The following is a 20,512-nucleotide window of genomic DNA, read 5'->3' as shown; positions in this document are numbered from 1 at the left end:
ATGAGAAAAGGCAGAATCGGGGGTGGAGTATGGCCTATAGGGGACAGCACAGGTTATGACGGAGGCACATGGCTTTAGCTGTCACAGGGGGAAGTGGGCAGTTCTAGGTCAGTTCATGAAGATGGTCCGCCGTGAGTCCTGCCCACCCCAGAGCCTTTTACATTCAAAGGGTACCAAGAGTGACAACCACCTGGCCCACCTTGGACGGACAGCGCCTCTATCTGGTGGGAAGGAGAGAGCTGGAGTCCACAGCCTCCTTTGAGGCCCTCTGCAGGATGTCTTAAATCCTAGAACCCCAGGCTGGCCCTGGAGTCCTAGGAGGCCGTGTGTGTGTGTGTGTGTGTGTGTGTGTGTGTGTGTGTGTGTGTGTGTGTGTGTGTGTGTGTGGTGGGGGGAGGTCCTTCATTTCTCCCTCTCTTCCAGAACTGGGGCCCCACCTCACCCCTATCTTGCTCCCCTGGGACGCGCACCGTAGGCTTCCCCCAACTTGCCTCCCCAGTGCCTTCCCGCTTGCTAGCTTGCTCCCTTCTTTTCCCGAGGGCAGGAGACAGGTATGCTCATCCTGATTCTGTAGCTTCCTCCATATGACATCCCCACCCCAGGGTCCTTATGATGGGCTGCCCCAGTGACAGCAACTAACTCCCCACTTATTGTGTCTCCCCTCATCTGCCTTTTACTCTTAAGGGAGCCAGAGCTTCCTGGCTCTGAACATCTTCACTCCCGGCCCAGAACCTTCAGTGATTCCCATAGCCCCAGCCAACCAATCTGCACTTTTTAATCTTCCCAAGGCCCGCCCCTAGGCTTGGCTACCATGACCCTTCAGAACTATCCCTTGCACGGATAACACTAACCAAGTCCCCAGAATGTGGGCTGCTTGTGTGTTCTGAGAGTAGGGCAGGCCAAGGACTCAGCACAGAATAGAGGGTTTGATTCTTAAATGTGGAAGCACAGATCCCAGAGGCATGCTGGGCTGTCCAGGTTACCTGTGACCAAGGGCAGCAGCCTGTGAAGCTGAGCCACTGAGGCTGAGCCTCCAGTATTAACTTGGTTATTTTCTCCTCATCTTCTGAATGCATATGCTGCCCACAGTGGACAGAACATTGACCTGGGCGGTGCCCTGGGGACCAGGCAGTCAGGGGTATGGCAACCCAGCCTTCCCTGTGCCATCCACCCCCCCCCTTACTTCCCGACCTACTTAGGCTGCTTCTGTGAGACCCCTTAAAGATCTCCACCCTGGAATGGAGTTTCCTATAGCCATGACCTAGTACTGTCTATCTCCAGGGACCCTCTCACCCCATGCTGCATATCCAGGCCCCATTCAGTGTCTCTCCCAACTGAGGCCCGGGTCTTGCTGTACATGTCACAGACACTGGGCTGTTCTGAAGGTCACTTCCTGTCCCCCATTCCCAGCTAGGCCCAGACTTGGCTTCTCCCTCTCACTTCCTCCTCTCCCGCTACCACTCCGCCCATCCTTCTCCATTAGCTCCCTGAACAGAACCAAGGCTTCCTTGGTGTGGGATCAACTCATACCTCAAGAGGCCATCCTGTGGGCCATTGAGTCCCTCTGGGGTCTTCAGGCTTCTTTGCCATTTGACTTTGTGGCACTCTCCTTCTCTCTGGCCTAAAGGTCCCAATCATCCTTCACAACAGTGGCCAAGATCATGCCCCTCCCTTCAACCAACTAATTGCAGTGCTTTTCTGGGCAGTGGAGACATGGTCTTGCCCAGTGAACTATCCCCTTCATACATTGGCCCTAACAATAAGAAAGAGTAACCCCACCATGCCCATGCTCTGCTAGGACGATGAAGGGAGGATTGGACCAGAGCCAGCTGTCCAGGGATAGGGAGCAGCTTCCTTTATGCTCACCTTAGCCTCGGGGAGCGGACTTGTACTCTCCTGCCTGTCCCACCTAGCACTCACCTACTACTGACCAGGGAGGGCCCTCCACTCTGAGCTCACTCCACACACCCACCTCCATGCTTCTTTCCAGGGTGGGTGGCAATTGAGCATTTGGACCCCCACACCATTCCGTGGATTGTCCACAGGGAAAGGGACCCCTGCATCCAACAACCCATGGGTCCAGCTAATAGCAGGGCCAGGGACTGGTGCTCAGAAGCATGGGCCGTGGGGTGGTGGCCTACAGCGAATCCTGAAGACTGACCCTGAGTTCCACGTTCAGAGATCTGCACCTAACTTTGAGAGCCTGCACCAGGAGGGCTTTCCTTGCTCTGTCCCCTCTCCCAAGGGCTATGCAGCTACTTCCAGGTCAAGTGAACCCCTGGTGGGCAGTGTTGTGACCCTGGGGAAGCTACTCCCCTGGGGGCAAGAGACCCCGGTGGTCTCAGAGAGTCAAATCAACCCCCCTGGTGGCTGCCCCCAGGCTCCTCACTACTTCCATTCCTCTGGTACCCAGGAGACAGTGATGGGAGGGGCCCCTGTAATCTGAAGGAGAGGGTCACCTGGGATATCCTTGCGTGATCCCACTCACACGCCCCCCCTCGTCCTCTCTAGTGTCCCCCTGAAGAGTGTAGAAACAGTATAGGTACTGGCCTTTGGGCTCAAGCTGGCTGGAAGGGGCAGTCACATGGGCAGCCTGCAGGGGGCAGAATTGCAACAGGGACTGAAGCCTGTCAACCTTTTAGAACTATCCTTGGGAGAACAAAGAGAGTGGGGGTAGCTGGGAGGACTGGACCCAGGATGGGCACTGCTGGGCTCTCCGCGGGGGTCTAGGCAGCAGGAGAGGGGGCACGGGTGCAGAGGACGAAGAGGGACAAGACACTGAGTAGGGGTGCAGAAGACAGGAGCAACTGCCTTGAGTTTAAAAGAGCCCCATTCAGAGTGGGAACTGGTGGGGGTCTGTACACCCTTGTGCACCCGGGTGGGGCCTCAGCACCAGGCCCAGCTCCAACCCCAGCCCCAGCCTGTGGTAAGCCCTGTAACAGTGTGGGCAGGATGTGGGGGGACAGGGCCCCATTCCCCAGCCCCTAGGCTGAGCTCTGGGCCCCTCGAGCCAGAACAGACTCAGGAAATGGCCTGATTGCGTTTGTACGGGAACGCCAAATCCCTTGCAGCTGCGCGGGGCCAGGGCCACGGGCGGGGCGGCCATCGCCAGAGTCTTGACAGCTCCGAAGAACGTGCCAAGGGGTCTGGGCCGCTGGCCGGGGGGCGCCTTTCCCAGGCCAGAGGCCCCCACCCCACCCCACCCCAGGAGAGCCACCCCCTTCCAGTTCCCAGAACGGAGCCCAGCTGTGGAATAGTGACGGGGTGAGGTCATGGGGAGGGGGCGCATTACTCATTGCTTGAGGCAGGCGGGAGGGAAGAAGCAGGGGAAAGGGGCCCCAGGCCTGCTCAGCCTCAGAGCAGGGTCAGGAGCTAGGACAAGCTTTTTTCCAGGAAGGGGCTGGGAGGGGGGTGATGCTAGTAGACCCCTACCCTGCACCCCACTGTCCCCAAGACTTTGTCCAGAGAGGGCTAAGTTAGGGTAACTTTGGAGGGGGGTGGGTCTCACAAAGGATGTTCCCAGAAAATACACATTGGCCTCCTGCCAGTCCCAGGCTCAGGCCGGCACCACGTTGTCGGGGTGATGGTTAGGAAAACAGTAAATAGTGAGGCAGGGGCGGCCCCCTGAGAGAGCTTGGGAGGGGATGGGACCTGCTGTTTGTGATCCCTGTTCCCTACCCTTGCCTGCACATGTTTGAGGGTGACCCTGTGTACTCATGTGTGAGCACGTGCGTGGGAGGGCCTGTGTGTGAGTGCCTATGTGGCCACATGAGATGTGTACGTGTCCTGCTCAGAAGGAAGCTGTGATGGAATCCCTGTACTTGTTCCTAGACTTGTTGCAAGCCAAACCCCGATGCCCCTTTCCTTGGGCTTTGTGTGTTGGTGACATGCTGTGGTAGCTTGGATTCTCTGCTCCAAAAGTGAAGGACCCCAAGGGGTCCTGCACCCAAATGTGCTTGCAGGGAGGTTGCCCTTGGTAGAACAGGCGAGGCTTTGGTCCCACTCAGAGTGAAACCCCCTTATTCAAGATACTTACAAAGCAGAGCTAAGTGAGTCCTGTGCCCTAGTCTCAGGCTTACACAACCACACAAGGGTCTGAGTGTGTGTACACACACAAGAACTTTGCGCGTAGGCTCAAACACATGTACACCCTACCCTGCACATACATAGATTCAGAAAGTGGGTACAAACCCACCCCAGGGGGTGTCTCTTTATGGTCTGCCTCAGAGACAGAGTAGGGAGCCCTCTTCTCTTCATACACTCTGCCCTGACTTTTTTTTTGGGGGGGGGGGGTAACTGGTAAACGTGTGTGTGAGGAGCAACCCACAGCCCCCAGAGCACAGAACTGTACTTCACCAGGTGGAGAAGGGCCAAAAGCGGCCCCCACATTGGCTGAGGCCACGGAGGGAACCAGGAGGCCCTCGGCATCTGCCTGTGATGGGAGCCAGGTGTAGGGAATTAAGGGGCTTTCTCGGGCTGGAAATTGAAGGCCCTTCTGAGGCTGAGGCAGGCAGCTCGGCTTGGGGTGCAAGGTAGGAGCCGGCAGGCAGCTAGCTAGTTGCTTGCGTGGCTGGAATCCCATGTGGCGGGCGGGCGGGCGGGCGGGAGGTGGGGGGGAGGAGGGAGGAGTGAACCTCATCCTGGAGCCTGTGGAGAGGCCTGGCTTTCGTCTGAGAGGCTTAGGGGAGACCTGGAGAGATTAGATCATGTGCTGGCAGGGCTTCCTGGCCAGGGGACTGAGGCCTGGAGGGGAGCAGGCTGTGGGGTCATTCGGCGGACACTGCTAGGAAGCACAGAGACCCCAGAAGGGAGCCGCAACTCTGAGCAGCCCAGAAACCTTGGGCCCGGGGCAGTGAAAACTGTAGAACAGAGACCCCCAACCCATCTCGACTCCGGGCAAACTGGAGGGGCTGTTGGGAGGAACAGTGGCCAAGGCCTGAGGTATCTACTAGACACCAGCAACACAGATTTGCTGTGTAGCGTCTCTGGACCTCCTGGGCCCAGGCTAGCCTGAGTCCTCTGACTGTGCCTTGGCTTAGGGGAAAAGATTCTAAGGAGCCTGAGTGTCAGCATATTCTGAGGGCTGCAGATGTTGCTTGCCTCAGTTTCCCCAACTTTGAAACAACCCACAGAGACCTCTGTGGAGAGGACCCTGGGGTGAGGATGGGGTGCTCTAAGGTCCCCAAGTGCAAGGTAGAGTGAGGAAGGGGCTGGTAGGGTGGTAAAGAAGGCCTGACCTGGTAACTACTAGACACAGTCTCACACTTGGACCCTGTGTGGTGGCTACTGTCTCCCAACATGCCATTATTAGGAGGCAGGCAGGAAGGTTCCAGATGGAGACTGTACTGGTGGCCATGTCTGAGACTCTCTCTGGACTCCCTATCACCTTTCCCAAAGTCCTTCTTGGTCCCCACACGGAACAAGGTGACTATGTTCTAACGTAAGAGGCGGCCAGCGGGATGGGACAGTTGACCACCAACTCCAACACTGGTTGCCTGAAGCCTATGTGGACACAGATGTCTCTTCCCTTCCCGGAAGGTCACCTCTGTGTACAGAGCCCTGGGATGACCCCCTTGGCCAGAGGCACTTTCACAGCTGCTTTGCATAGCCTTCCTTTTAGAGTAAACTGAGGCCCATAGACTGGTCTGGGGACTTGTGGTTGCCTGCCAGCAGCAGGGGCTTGTCCGATACCCTCACCATCTCACGGCATCACTGTCTCTCTGCATCTGCCTCTCCAGGCTCACGACTCAGTGGAGAGAAGAAGACAAAGAAGAGGCTGCCCGTGAGCAACGCCAACGGGAACGAGAGAAGCTGCTGCAGGACCAGGACAAAGATGAAGAAGAAGGCGGCCATTCCCTGGGACAGCCAGCAGAGCAGGCACTGTAGGCTGCTGGGTCCTGGACCCCTATTCACTGCCACATAGGACCTAGGCAGAAGCACACGCTGGGGTCAGGCCTTGGACTTAGAGCCACAGTGTAGGAATTAGAGGAAGGGCCCAGCTCTTAGGACAAAGGTCATTGCAGTTTCCAGTAAACACCATCTGCGGGATGCTGACTAGCCAGAGGGTCTACAGAGTTATGTGAGGCCCTCCCCTCCCAACAGCCTCCAGGGGCCCTGACTCAGGCTCTGGACACCCTGAATGTCTCCAGCCCTGGCTTGGACTGGTGCTGACCCCAGCCATGAGGCCCTGGCCCCCGAGCCCCCCGCCCAAACTCCTGGCTGCCAGTGACTCACAGAGACCACGTCCAAGTTGGCGGCCACGGGCCGGCTCGTTTCCTCCTCGGGCCCAGGAGGCCTCCGCGGCTGGGCTGGGCTGTTTTTCCAATAACTCTCCCCTTCCTCCTGGCCCTGTTTTGTTCCATTTTCTCGGAGTCAGCAGCTTCGGGCGGGGTGGGGTGCTGCAGGGGTCATGGCCTCTCACTCAGGTCTTCAGTTACTGGGTCCTTGCTAGCCCCCCAACCCCTTCTTGCCCAGTAGCTCACCCCGATGCTTACGAAAGGCTGTGAGGATCAGTTTGAGGGCCACAGCAGCCTCAAGGATGGATGGGGGAAGGCACAACCCTCTCTGCAGTCCTAGACTAAAGAAGGAAGCAGAGCTCTACTTTGGGGGAGCCCTGGATTGATGAAGGAAGCACAGTCCTGCCCTCGGGGAGCCCTAGACTGTTGAAGAAGGCATTAGCCTTGTCCTCCAGGAGCTCTAGCTTGAAAGGAGGAGCAACACTGTGCTCTTGGAGAGACCTAGACGGATCGGGAGGAATATCTCTGCTTTCAGGGAGCCCTAAATTCTGCTTTCAGGGAGCAGAATAGCCTGGCCTTCAAGGAGCCCTAGACTGAGGGAGAGGCATAGCCCCACTCTCAGAGAACCTTCTTTTGAAGGAGGAGGCACAGCTCTGCTCTTGAGGAGTCATAGACTAATGAGGAAGGCATAGCCCAGCTCGCCAGGAGCCCTAGACTGATGGTGCAGCCATAACTCTACCCCGGGGAGGCCTAGACTGATGGTGGAGGGATAGTCCTACTCTCTGGGAGGCCATACACTAAAGGAAGAGGCACGTCTCTGCTCTCAGGGAGCTTCAACTAATGAGGGAGGTATAGTCTAGCCCTTAAGAAACACTAGACTGATGGTGGAACCATAACTCTGTCCTCAGGGAGCCCTAGACTGATGGTGGAGACATAGTTCTGTCCTCAGGAAGTCCTAGACTGATGGTGGAGACATAGTTCTGTCCTCAGGAAGTCCTAGACTGATGATGGAGCATAGCTTTGCACTCAGGGAGTCCTAGAATGTTGGTAGAGCCATAGCTTTGCACTCAGGGAGTCCTAGATTGGTGGTAGAGTCATAGCTTTGTACTCAAGGAGTCCTAGAATGTTGGTAGAGCCATAGCTTTGCACTCAGGGAGTCCTAGATTGGTGGTAGAGTCATAGCTTTGCATTCAGGGAATCCTAGATTGGTGGTAGAGTCATAGCTTTGCACTCAGCAAGTCCTAGAATGTTGGTAGAGCCATAGCTTTGTACTCAGGGAGTCCTAGAATGTTGGTAGAACCATAGCTTTGCACTCAGCAAGTCCTAGAATGTTGGTAGAGCCATAGCTTTGTACTCAGGGAGTCCTAGATTGGTGGTAGAGACATAGCTTTGCACTCAGCAAGTCCTAGAATGTTGGTAGAGCCATAGCTTTGTACTCAGGGAGTCCTAGATTGGTGGTAGAGACATAGCTTTGCACTCAGCAAGTCCTAGAATGTTGGTAGAGTCATAGCTTTGCACTCAGGGAGTCCTAGATTGGTGGTAGAGCCATAGCTTTGCTCTCAGGGAGTCCTAGACTGACAGGGAAGGCACTACTCTGTTCTCAGGAAGCTGTAGGCTGCTAGAGAAGGCACAGCTCTATCCTGGCGAATCTCTGACCACAAGGAGACAGAACCTAGACATGGAGAGCCACCTCAGAAGCAGATGAGGGCTCACTCTGGGAGTCAGGGTCTAAGGGAAGAGACAAGGAAAGGAACATAGGTTGTAGCATGTCTTTTTCTAATCCTCTTTCCTTCTGTTCTTTCAGCCTCAGCCTAAAGTCCTCTGAACTGGAGGAAGACGAGGGTTTTGGTGACTGGTCCCAAAAGACGGAGCAGCGACAGCAATTCTGGGAGAACGAGGGGACTGCAGAGGGTAGAGAGCCCTCGCAAAGTGAGAGTCCCGAGGAGAAGCAAGCAGAGGACAGGCAAGTCAAGTGTGGACCAGGCTGGGCAGGGCGCTGGCTCTCTCTGACCCCAGCCTGGGCCTGGGCAATTCCTTTCTGTCTGCACTTCCCCCAAAAGCCCCCCAAAATGTGAAGCGGGTAGGGAGGTAGAAAGAAAGGGAGATAAATGGCAGGATGGCCAGGGAGGGGGCTACAGGGATAGAGCAATGAAGACATTGCATTCCTGGGTTCCCCAGGGCTGGGGGCCTCATCCTGACCAGCTGTGGCCTACTGGGGTGGGGGGCTGCCACATCAGCACACAGCTGCGGCCCACTTACGTAATGTAGGCGCTGCAGCCCACGCCCGCCCGCCCTCCCCGGGCTGGCTGAGCTCCATTCCCACGAAGGGGAGCAGGTACTTCCAGATGTGTGCCTGTGAGACGGCCCAGGGGACACGCTTTCCAGATGTGTGGACGTGTCTGCCTGTCTAAATCAGGATGAATGGGGGCCCACAGCCCCCTTGGGTCTGGAGATGAAGGATTGCTGATGAAGTCTCACCTTGCCTTCCCCCCAGTTCAGGGCCAGGTGTGGGGATAAGTCTGCCTCTCCCATCAGGCCTGAGTAGTGCGGGTCTCTGGCCCTGCTAAGGAGCTCCAAAATTGGAGGCCAGGGCCCCATTGCCTTGAGTGGGCCAGAGCCAAGGCTGAGCTGTCTTCTCAAGTGATCCGGCCCCCTTCCTGGCCCTTCCAAGGCCCCAGGCCAGCAAGAGCAACTGCTCGGCTCAGCTCTTTCTTATTTAATGTACTCCAGTTTCAACCATCCTCTGCATTCCAAAAACCCTGTTTTTCTGGGGCCCTGGTTCTGAGCCTGTCCACTGCCAGCTATCCTGGGTCTGCCCATCACCAGCCTCGATTTCCCCCACTGTGCCCGGGTGCTTTGTGCACATTCTGGGTTTCTAGGCAGGCAGCTACAGCCCTGCTCTCAGCTCACTCCCTTCTCCTCCTCAACAGCAGGGGGCACTTTTGATCTTCCAGCAGAGCTCGGGGCTGCAGCCTCCACCCTACCCTCAAACCCGCCTGGCTGCCTAGCCTGCACGCCGCCGCCAGCTCTTGAATGGCCCCTCTGTGTGGCTGCTGCTGGCTCCAGCCCCAGCCCACCTTGGGCGGTGGGTTTGGGTTTTGGCTGGCGCATATACCAAGGGGCCTGACATAATGGAAAATACAAGAATTTACTATCTTCTCCTCCAGGTTCAGAACCACTCACTCAAATGCAGAGTCACGCCCGGCTGCCCACTGGCTAGCTGCCCCTCCCAAGGCCCCTCGCCACAGAAATGCAGTCCCTTCCCTGATTTCTTCCACCCGCTAACCCAGCACCCCCAAACACTCTGGGCCTGGCCCCCCAATATCCTCTCCTCAATGTTACGTTCTACTGACCCATTTGCCCATACATGGGCAGGGCAAAAGCTCCCAGAAGCTGGGCTTGTCCAGATAGAGGAACTACAGGAGGCATCCAGCTTCAGTACTTGGGTGGCCCTATACAATGAGGAGTGGGCAATAGCTAATGTCTTCAAAGGGACCTTCTAGAGCCTCTCGGCACAGAGGCCCTAGGACAGTGCTGGCTTTTAACAAAGCCCTATATATCCTTCTAGAAAAGTGCTCTGGCTGGGCCTGAGCCTAACACCCTGAGTTAGCAGCCCGGGACCCACATGGAGGGGGGAGAACTCTGACTCCCTCAAGTTGTCCTCTGAACCAACCCTGTCTCTTTAGATAAATGTAAAAAAAAAAAAAAAAAAAAAAAAAAAAAAAAATGTTTTTTAGTTGCTGGGTTCTTAAGAGCCCTGTGCACCAACTCATTGGACTTCCCCCATTTTACAGATGACACACCTGAGGCTTGGAACTGGAAGCAGTCTAAAACCAAGCAACAAATGGTCCTCTACAATGAACTCGGTCTCCCTTTTCTCCCACAGGGCTTACGAAACCAAAGTCCACCTGGAGGAGTTAAACCTGAGCCAGGGGGAGCCCAATCCAGAGGATGCTATTGGAAGTTCTGGGGAGGCAGAAGAGGTAAGAGGTGAAGGCTTCCCCAGGGGCTGGGTCTGTGATACTCCATGAGTGCTGTGGTCTCAAAGACTGGCCTAGAAGACATCACTCCCAACACTGTACTTGAGTCCTTCCAGGACACATTCTTGGAGGATGGTGAAGCTGGTGACCCTCTGGGCAAGTTCCTCTTCCATAACCAAGAGACTCTTCCCTACAGTTGGGGATTCCAGAGTTGTAGCATGTCAGAGCCAGACCAGGCCTGAGGCCCCAGAGGGGAAGACTGCTGCTGCTCCGACAGGCCCTGGGTGGGGCAGGAGGGTGCAGGGAGGGGTCATCTAAGCTGCCTGTGTTTCTTATCCCTAGCACCTGACAAGTCATCAGGCCAGGACCCCCAGCCCTTTGGCCTTGGAAGAGACTGTTGAACTGAGTTCACCTCCCCTAAGTCCCACCACCAAAGTAGGTGAAGCCTGAGCATCCCCTTTCTTCCTGCTTGTGTCCACAGTTTATGTTCTCCTCATCCCCTGCTGCCCTGGCAAACCCCCCGTGATACAGAAGCGTGGTTGGGTCAGTGGGTAGACTCACTAGGGGATAGAACATGGGTCTTGGGTAGCTTTCCATGACCCCCACCTCTGTGCACCCTCCACAGCTGGCTGATAGGACGGAGTCCCTGAATCGCTCCATAGAGAAGAGGTGTGTCTGCTTGCTTTCTAGTATTCTCAGAGACACGGTGGGATAGCAGCTGTGGGTCAAGATCAGGGGAGGCGGTGCTCTGGGTGGGCTTGGAGGACATTGGAAAGAACATAAGGCTTATCCTTTCTTCTCCTCCCAGCAACAGCGTGAAGAAGTCCCAACCAGCCTTGCCCATTTCCACCATCGATGAGCGCCTGCAGCAGTATACCCAAGCCACTGAGGTGAAGTATGCTCAGTTCTGAGGCCAGGCCTCCTCTTGAATAGACCATCATCCATTCCCCTGATGCCCATCCACCTAAGCTACTCCCTCCATCCCATCATACCCCTCTCTACTCAAGCAGTGTCCTTCTATTAACTCCCATTGTATCTTGCATCAACCCAAGGTCTCTCACATTCCAACAGGCATGCCTCTGTCCTGTCACACACCCCATTCATCCAGTACCCCTCCCACCATACAACACACCCTCATGCAGCCAGGACTCCCTCGGTCTAACAAAGCCCACTTACTTAACCAACATCCCTCCGTCTAACCTATACCCCTCCATCCACACTGTTCTTCACTTTCTACCCCTCTACCTAACCAACACCCCCTCCACCCAATCAGTGTCTCTCTAACTAGTACCCCTCCACCCAATCAGTGTCTCTCTAACTAGTACCCCTCCACCCAATCAGTGTCTCTCTAACTAGTACCCCTCCACCCAATCAGTGTCTCTCTAACTAGTACCCCTCCACCCAATCAGTGTCTCTCTAACTAGTACCCCTCCACCCAATTAGTGTCTCTCTAACTAGTACCCCTCCACCCAACCAGTGTCTCTCTATTCAGCGAGCACTTCCCCCCCCCAACCACCACCCCTCCATCCAGGCAACATTCCTCTATATACTCTTCCTCTATTCCATTGTGACTCCTCCTCCATCAAAACCACGTCCTTCTAACCAACCAACACCCTTTCTTCAGGTATTCCTCCACCACACCCAAAATCTTCTCCATCTAACCCATAGTCTCCACCAAACTAATGCTCTTCCAGCCCCAAGATGTGTAGCATGAGGCAGGACCCACATGACACTGTGCCTCCTGTGTTCTTCAGAACTGGGGGGGCGGTGTAGCTCACGGGGCACCAAATGAAGGATGGTGCATCTGTTCAGAATTGCTACCGCCAGCAAACACAAAGGCGAACAAGGGCTGCCAATGCCCACCATGATGACTCCTTTGGGCTCTGTCTCCTCTGCAGTCTGCTGGCCGAACTCCCAAGCTGTCCCGACAGCCTTCCATAGAGCTGCCCAGTATGGCCGTAGCCAGTACCAAGACTCGTTGGGAGACAGGAGAGGTACAGACTCAGTCTGCTTCCAAGACACCCTCCTGCCAGGTAGGATTCCTCCCCAAGCAGGCCAAACTGGGAAGGCTGCGCATGGGAAATTAGCCATCATGGGGCGGGGGGTATCCCTTGGAAGAGTAAATCTGGGATAGCCAAGGTGAAGTGTGGATGGGATAGGATTCGGGACTCAAGAAAAAAATCCATGTTGTTCTGATAAATGGGCAGTGTGACTCTCCTTTTCTCCCTGCCAAAAGTGAGGTGGGTAGGTCCTCCACCTTCCAGCACCAGGCAGAAGACAAGGCCCCTTGGCCAGTATCTGTCCTGTGACAGACCCTGCCCTGTGTCTGCCCCTAGGATATTGTAGCTGGAGACATGAGCAAGAAAAGCCTGTGGGAGCAGAAAGGAGGCTCCAAGATCTCATCCACCATCAAGGTAGGAGGGTCTCTATGTGCTAGGCACAGGCTAGTAGTGAACAAAGATGGTTGCTACTGCATTCCATCCTCAAAGACTTCCTGGAGGCAGCAGCATCCCCTTCCTCAAGCTATCTCCTTGACACTTAGTCTCACCTAACAGAGCACCCCATCTGGAAAGAGATACAAGTTCGTGGCCACTGGACATGGGAAATATGAGAAAGTGCTCGTGGATGAAGGCTCGGCACCGTAGATCATGTATGTGTCTTGGTGAGTCAAAGGACCACAGCATGACAAAATGGGTCCTCCTGGGAATATACCAGCATGGATGGGCCATATCTCAGGGCTTGAGGCCTGAAGACCTGGCCTTAGAGTTGCCATGTCTTCTGTCTGGCTACCAGCTGTCTTCCTGGCTCTCTGAAACCTGGAATTCTATCCCCTTAAGCAGGATCAGTACTGTCCATAGGAGACTCAAAACTCCATTTAGGAATTCCTACCATATCCAGCGGGGCTCATCATAGTGTGGGCCGGCCCTGGAGAACGAATGTGGCATAACTTTCACATACATCCGTTAAAGGAGGCAGGAGCTTGGCTTGCCCCTCTCTCTGCTCAGCTGAAGGCCCCTAGGGATTCTGCTGCTCTCCCCATCCCATGGAGAACACAGAAGTGATACCTGTGTGAGTATACATACATTTATTGGTGGCTCTTTCCACAGCCATAGTACCCATCCTATCCGAGGTAGGACTGCTAGCCCAGCCCCGGCTGAATCCTGTTATGGTAGCTGTGGTGGGAAGCCTCTTCTGACTCCTTTGGGTCCCTCTTCTCACAGCTGATGTAGGCAGATCTCGGGTGGGGTCCTTCTAGTGCCTGGCCCCTGCCTCTTCATAACCCTCTGGCTTGACCTGTCCTTATCCAACTGTTGAAACTTGGTTGTGATTTGCACTAAGCCCTGCCCTCAGTGCAGTTCTACCCAGTAAGCCCTTACTGGCAGGAAATCAGAAGAGACACACATGAGACCACAGAACATCCTTTGTCCACTGTCCAGTCCTATGTACCTCTGAATACCCCTCATCCAAACCAGTTTGCACTGGACCTAGAGCCCTCCATGAAGCCTGGTCCTGAGGTCAGGCTCCCACCATCCATGAACATTCTCCAACTTGCATTCTCCTCCACACCCTCAAATTGCCTCCACCCACATGCTCCCGGCTTCTTCCACCTCTCTCACTTGTCATTTCTGCTCCCACCAACTCATCTGTGTCTATCCAATAGGCTCCTTTTAGCAGCCAGTAGCCAGCTGCCATGGCCATGTACCATCCGGACCCATTGTGTCCACTTGTGAGGACTGAGGCCCTCTCTCTCTCTGTATCCTCAGCCTCAGTCAGTCTCTGTTCCACCCCAGTCCAGAGTCCCAGAGACCACTCTGGCTACATCACTGGAGCCTCCAACCTGCTGCTGTCCGGTTGAAGTTCTTGGGCTGGGAATGCAGCTCCAGGATGGGGTGCAGGGTAGGAGGGGGCCGGACAGCCTCCTGTAGCTTCCGGGCATTGAAGCGAGGTCGGCACAGAAAAGGCAGGCGGCTGAGGCAGGCCAGGGGGTGTCCCCCATCTCCAGGCCCCACAGGGTGGCCTCGACGGGACTCAGCCAGTGACATGCGATACAGCACTGCATCCCACATCCTAGAGGCCCTGGAGGCAGGGGGCTGTGGGCACACAGGGGCGGGCGCCTCTGGCTGCGTGGGCTCCAAGCTCAGCTCTGGCTCTGGAAATGCAGGCTCCTCTGACTCCTCCATCAGCTGCTTCTTTAGCCGTGTCCAGCCGCTAAGGCAGGGCTTGGGTGCAACTTTGGGAACAGGGCTTGGGTGGAGGCCTGAGGGGCCCAAGGCTTCTGGGAGGTTGGAGGCATGCTTAGGCTCCATAGCAAGCCTTGCTGTGGGCAGCTCCTCTGGGTGTTCTTCTTCAGGAGCTGCAGGAGCTGGGCTATAAGGTGAGGGTCCAGATGAGCGGTAGGTAGGGGCTATGGGTACCACCACCCTAGCGCCAGCCTCTCTAGACATTGAGGCATGAAAGCTGGCTGGTGGTCTTGTTACAGGGGGCTCCTCAGGCCCAGGACTGACTGCTTGCACCCCAGTGGGCAGTGGGCGAATATGTGCTACTGGGATGAGAGGCTGGGTGCTGGAAGTACATGGGCTTTTATCCCCATCCAGGGCCATCCTGGGGGACTCAGAAGTCCCAGTATGCAAGGATGATGACAGCCGGATATGAACTTGGGTGATGTGGGTACCACCCGCTGTAGGGGCAGATACATGGGCAAAGCCACTGCGGGGCCAGGCAGTTTCTGGGGCTGGGGCTTCAAGCCTAGGAGGTGCCTTGAAATGAGTTGCCAGAGACCTTTGCTGAGGAAGGCTGAAAGAGAAAGTGGACTTCTGCAGGGGTGAGGCCACGTGGTGAATAATGGGGGTATGTGGGGAGCGGGGTAGGGGGACCACCACGTGAGGGGCTTCAGCAGGACGTTGGACTGTGGTCTCCAGGTCATGACTGGCCTCACTCACAGGGGACAGGGAGGTACGGAAGACCCCAGGTGAGGTGGCGGCTGTTCCCAGCGTCTTCTTCCGAGCAGCTTTTCTTAGTAGCTTCTGAAGTCTCTGGTTGTCTTTTCCGGGTTTGGGCAGCAAGGGTGGGGGGGCCCCAGGGGGGGCCTCAGGTCTCGGGCCACCTGCTGCCGGGGGCATCGACACGACTGAAATAAGCATCCCTGGTCTGGGGTAGAGGGGAGAAGCAGTGGGTCACGCTGGGCCCCCTCCCCTGCCCACAGGAGGGGCTGCGTGTTTTCCCAGTTGTATTGAGGAAGTGGGAAAATAAGCAGACTCTGCTACTAGAAGCCTACCTCCCAGGCTCCCCCAAACTGCAAAGTACCTTCTAACCTTATGCCTTGGTCACTGTGGGTGGCTGCGTCACACTCTGCTGTGGAGGTGAACTTACACTGGCTCCGGGTCACTTGGTGGGTGACAAGGGCTAGAAACTGCCTGCCTTCTGGGTTCTGTCCTCTATGATAGCCCAGCACAAAGCTGGCCTTACCTACAAGTACCCAGGTTGGGCCCAGTCCTAGGGTAGTGCAGGATGGGAACAGAGACCCACTGATGAACTACGAGCAAATTGTCTGTGCCTGGCCAGCTGCCGGACCGTGGTAGAGGGCAGGCTGCCTGCAGACACGTGAGGGGCGCCATTCCGTCGCCAGCCTGACCACAGGCGCGTCCGTCCGTGTGCTTTGAGACAGTGGTGAGGGGTGGCAGCCAAAAGGCTCAGGCAAGCTGAGGCTGTAGCCTTAGAGGTAGATTGGCCAGAAGATGGGAGCAGTTTTCGCTGAGCTCTGCTGAATGAGATATCCCCACAGCCCTCCTGCCAAGGGTGGTCCTGGCCAAGCTGCCTGTCTTGGTTTCTGGGCGCCACGTGTTTGCAAGGACATTGACAAATGGCATCTGGGCTGCACTGGAGGCCATCTGGTTTGGGGCGGGAGGAGGCCTATGGCTGCTGCGGTAGGAGCTGGCTTTGCTGAAGCAGGAGCAAACACTGGCAGGGGGCCGGAGGGCTCTTCCCGCACTTGCTCCCAGCTTCTGGGTAACCTTTGGAAAACTGGGATTTGAGAACTGGGGCAACTTTGGGTTTGGTTCACGGGGCCTGCCTCAGTAGGTTGTCAGTATTCCCCGCTGAGCCAGCCTAGGCCCAGAATAGAGTTTATCCTGAGAGCAGGTCTCCCAGGTGACTGGCCACTGTAAGCAGGAGCTTCCCCAGATAAGAAGGGGTATGGTGAGGTCTGATGGCCACTAGGAGAGGGGCAGGCTATGGCCTCTCCTTCAACCCCAGCCTAATGCATCCTGTACCCTTGCCTGTGTTCCCAGGAGAGACTCCAGTCAGATGCCACTCCCAGCCCTGACCAAGAAGTTGCTTCCCGTTCCCAGTCTGGCCTGCTCTCGTGCCTCCAACAACTCAGCTGCCACTTCCCTCTCCTTCTGCTCCTGGACCCTCCATCTTCTATGCCTCTCATCATTTGACCAGCCCCCAGCCCCACCAATGCTGCCTCTCACCATCAGCAAAAGGGACCACTCCCTAGAGGAGCCAAGAGCTCCCAAGGAAGGATGGAGGAGAGAAGGCCAGCATCCCAACCAGATCCAAGGGGTACCTGTCCCCATGCTGAATGCTCAGGACTCTGAGTCCTGCCCTTCCCTGTTTGCAGATCTCTTGTTTTGTGTAATAAAGTACCTTGAGTGTTCCCATGCACTGGCTCTCCTGTACTTACTAACAGGGAACAAGGTCAGAACAGAACATGCCACATCTGTTGGCCACCTCATACTGCATAGAATATACCAGCTCTGTGGGCGACCACTGTCTTGTCCTATGGCCTTGCAGTGTGTTATGCTCCAGGATTTTAGGTATGGGGTGACCCAAGTTGGGGTATCAACAATGGATTTGTCTTACTCCTCTTCCAGAACATTGGTGACACCCCTTGCCTGGATAAAAGTAAACTTCCTAGTACCTGAATGAGGGCATTTCAGTCTGTTCCTAGTAGTGTGCACTAAGGACAAGTACTGCCACCAGGCAATCCCCATCTTAGTACTCAGAGGGGTACTTTCTGAAGGTGTGATGGATGAACAGATAGATGGAAGGATTGTTGAATGGATAGGCAGTTAGGTTGTTGGGTAGCTAATGGATGGATGGATGGATGGACAGACAGATAGGTATATAGATGATAAATAAATGGATAAGAAGACAGAGGGGTAGAAGGATGAATGGTTGATGGATTATTAGGTAGGTGAATGGGTGTGTAGATAATGGATGGGTAATAGATGGATAGACAGGTGGGTGATAGGTAACAGAAGAATGGGTGGGTGGGCTTATGGGTAAGTGGATGGATTGATGGACAGAGCATAAGTAGATAGATAAATGGATGGATAGGTGAGTGTGTAGGTGGAAGGATAGATCATTGGTGGGTAGATAGAGAAATAGATACATGAGTGGCTAGCTGGCTGGGTAAATGAATGGATAGATGGAAAAGTGAATGGATAATGGGTGGGTAGATGGATAGTGACAGGTGGGTGGGTAAATAGTGGATATGTTGAAGGGTAAGTAGTTGAATGGATGGATGGACGGATGGGTGGATGAGTAGATAGTAGGTGGGTGAGTAGAAAATGGTGATAAAGGAGAGAAGAAAGGAAGGAAATAGCAAATGTGCGAGCTGATTGTGAGGATGAGTGAATGTAGAGTGGCTGAACAAGTATGTGAATGGCATTTGAGCTATGAGACATTGTCCTCAGGGGCTCCTTCCCCTCACAGGCCCACCCCTTGGCCTGATGCTGAGCCCTGTTGCTTCTAGAATCTGTAGATCCTTGACTGGTGATGGTCTAAGCTTGACTGACATCCACCTAGACATTCAGGATCGTGACTTTCTGAAAGCGTCAAACCCCACTGGAGGGAACACATAGCTCTGGACTATTAAAGCTCAGCAGACAGAGCTGCTGAGGTGCACGGGTAGATGACCCCATTCCTGCTCACAGCCTCACCGTGATAGAGCCCTACTTTGCTCAACCGGGAGCTTCTCCCAGAACACAGGATACTCCTTGCCCTTCCTACTCAAATGAGGTGGTGGCCAAGGGCAGCAAGCAGAAGCTGTTTCAAGGTCCTTAAGGTGACAGGGAGCAAGACACTAGCATAGGACCGGAATGGGCATGTCAAGTGGCTGAGGGAAAAGTGTTTATTGCACCCCATTCCCCTGACTTGCCCAGCCTCGCTCTTGGGCCTCAGGTGGAGAGTGCAAGGTGTGCCCTCTAAGTACAACTCCACTAAATCTTGCTTGGGTCTCAGGTATGGAGTCTATCTCCTGCTATAACACTGGCCACTTTGCCAATGACACTAGGACACTGCCCTTCCCTCTCTCTGCCTGACTCCTGAGGGGCCCAAAACTGCTGCTTCTTCCTCTAGTCCCTGCTCAGAGTGAAGTCCCATGGACACAGGAAGTGTCCTAATACCTGTAGAGCCAATCTGAGCTTTTAGAACCAGGAGAAACTGTCATGCGTGGAGGCAGCTGCTGCCCAGATCATAGCGGCCGAGTCCCAAGTGCCACGTCAGCCAATCCTATCTTGAGCTTGGCAGAGCTAGTCACCGTGGGTCAACTAGGGGAGCTGGGTAAGGCTCAGGGTCTAGGGGTTCTTCCAATCCCAGACTGCTTAGCACCCAGACTAAATGGCCTCTGAGCACCCCACTATCCTAGGAGTCACTCATATTGGCTAATGGAGCCAAGACACAGGCCCTTCTCAGCCTCCTCTGTCCTCTGGGCTCAGTTCTTCATGCATCAACTTTGAGGGGTCCTCTACAATCACTTTGCAAAGCCTCAAACTCCACTGCTTCTCAGTCTCCTGGGTAGAAGTCCAGCCCCCATCCAACAGACTTTGTTCCCCGCCTCCACCAGGGTCTCCAATCCTCTCCCAGATCCCCACAGAGCCTTTTGCTCTGTCTTCTCTCCCCGCCAAGCCAAGTAGGACCTGTTGTATATTACCTGGCATGTGTTACCTGCTCAAATCTTTAGTGGCCGGCAGCAGCTGGTCCAGCAATGCCCACTCTGTGCTGTCCTGCTGTACCTTGGGCCTGATCCCCTGAGAAGGAGACGACTGTTACCCAAAATAAGACCTGCCCTGTCTCTCTGACCTCACTGAGAGTGCTTGCCAAAGGCTTCTGAAGTGGCTGCCACCCTCCTCTGCTGGCCATAAGGAGCCATTACAGAGATAGTAGCATACCCACCTAGAGACCTCTAAGGACCCCCATTCCTCTCAGACAAGAACTTCTGGATGCAGGGGTTCAATAACCACACAAATCCCTCATGCCTGCTCTCTGTGTCAATCAGCTGAGGGATGTGCTTGGTTTCAGTAAAGCCAGATGAAAGAGAGGCTGGCCTCAGCACAGAAGAGATTTAGAGTCCTCTTGGCACCAGTGTGGGGCTTCATAAACTCTAGATGACTCCCAAGGCTAGAGTAAGCTGGGCATCCATGTGATTTGGAGCTCACTGAACCCTGTCTATCCAAGAACATGGATAGGTGTGGAGGGAAGCATAGGCTCTGGCCAGGAAGGTTGGGGTAGCCCAGCAACTCCAGCTTTGAGGGGTCTCTAAGGGGCAGGTGCTTGGAGGAGAGGAGAGCAGGAGAGAAGCCTGTTTTATGAGCCAGCAAGCTAGAAGACTGACTCCACCCTGCTTTTGACCAAAGGTGGGTCTTGTGTGTCTCTGCCACTTTATGGCAAGTATGAAGTGGTTGGTGGGTCAGTTGCAACCTTCCAGAAATTTTAAGATCCAGCTGAGACTGGGATATTTATTGTGAGCCTCCTGCTGGTCATCCTGACGTCTCTAACCCTAGGAGACCAAAGGACAGGAACCCTGTCTCTGTCCCCTAGGGTTCATCTACCATTTATACTTCACATTGGCTTTTTCCCTGAACTGAACAGATCTATGGGCTCTAGCAGCCATGTCCAATCTGTAGGGTCTGCGAGGGTTGAGGGAGTGAGTGGGAAGTGCTAGGTTGGTCTCTTGCTAATTGGTGCTTTGATTTCCCTAGAGGCAGAGCTATCCAGGCACACAAGGCCCAGGAGAGGTGTCCATGGTTGGATGGTGCCCCCTGGAGTCTTGAGGAAAGAAAGGCCAGGCACATGGCCAGGCCTGCTCAGAGCCCAGAAGGGCCTAGGTCTCCACGACTTAGTAGGGAACTCCGAGACCAATAACAGGCCTAAACATGACCCAGCCTTCCCCAATCATTGGGGAAGATGGACAACCACCACAGCGTTAGGTCATCATTTCTCTTGTTTTTCTCATGCTATGTGTTCCAATGATATCCACTTGAAAAAATAAGCCTGGCCTGTAAAGGGTTT

General features: G+C 54.9%; 2 protein-coding genes across 5 annotated transcripts in view; one reads left to right on the top strand and one right to left on the bottom strand.

The window, feature by feature from the left end:
- Lsp1 (lymphocyte specific protein 1) overlaps positions 1-16,882 on the top strand; it is a 35,862-nt gene extending 18,980 nt beyond the window's left edge. For 3 of the 4 annotated variants that reach the window (XM_028870737.2, XM_037208960.1, XM_028870756.2), the window contains exons 2-11: positions 5,739-5,882; positions 8,041-8,199; positions 10,123-10,219; positions 10,559-10,651; positions 10,842-10,885; positions 11,025-11,106; positions 12,115-12,249; positions 12,553-12,630; positions 12,772-12,878; positions 16,504-16,882. In XM_028870737.2, the coding sequence (XP_028726570.1) occupies positions 5,739-5,882; positions 8,041-8,199; positions 10,123-10,219; positions 10,559-10,651; positions 10,842-10,885; positions 11,025-11,106; positions 12,115-12,249; positions 12,553-12,630; positions 12,772-12,861 (922 nt within the window). In that variant the 3' untranslated portion in view covers positions 12,862-12,878; positions 16,504-16,882. The remainder of the gene's footprint in view (positions 1-5,738; positions 5,883-8,040; positions 8,200-10,122; positions 10,220-10,558; positions 10,652-10,841; positions 10,886-11,024; positions 11,107-12,114; positions 12,250-12,552; positions 12,631-12,771; positions 12,879-16,503) is intronic. The other variant, XM_028870747.2, reaches the window with a different exon arrangement.
- LOC119088624 (proline-rich protein 33-like) lies at positions 13,287-19,250 on the bottom strand. Its single transcript, XM_037208952.1, has 2 exons — positions 19,169-19,250; positions 13,287-15,364 (listed from the first exon to the last, which is right to left on the bottom strand). The coding sequence occupies exon 2, from the start codon at positions 15,355-15,357 to the stop codon at positions 14,038-14,040; it is 1,320 nt and encodes a 439-aa protein (XP_037064847.1). The 5' UTR covers positions 15,358-15,364; positions 19,169-19,250; the 3' UTR covers positions 13,287-14,037.
- Positions 19,251-20,512: the final 1,262 nt, after the last annotated feature.

Source organism: Peromyscus leucopus, chromosome 1 (assembly GCF_004664715.2).
Source record: "Peromyscus leucopus breed LL Stock chromosome 1, UCI_PerLeu_2.1, whole genome shotgun sequence".
Taxonomy (NCBI): domain Eukaryota; kingdom Metazoa; phylum Chordata; class Mammalia; order Rodentia; family Cricetidae; genus Peromyscus; species Peromyscus leucopus.
The sequence above is the reverse complement of the archived record's forward strand: the minus strand, read 5'-3'. Positions and strand labels throughout refer to the sequence as shown.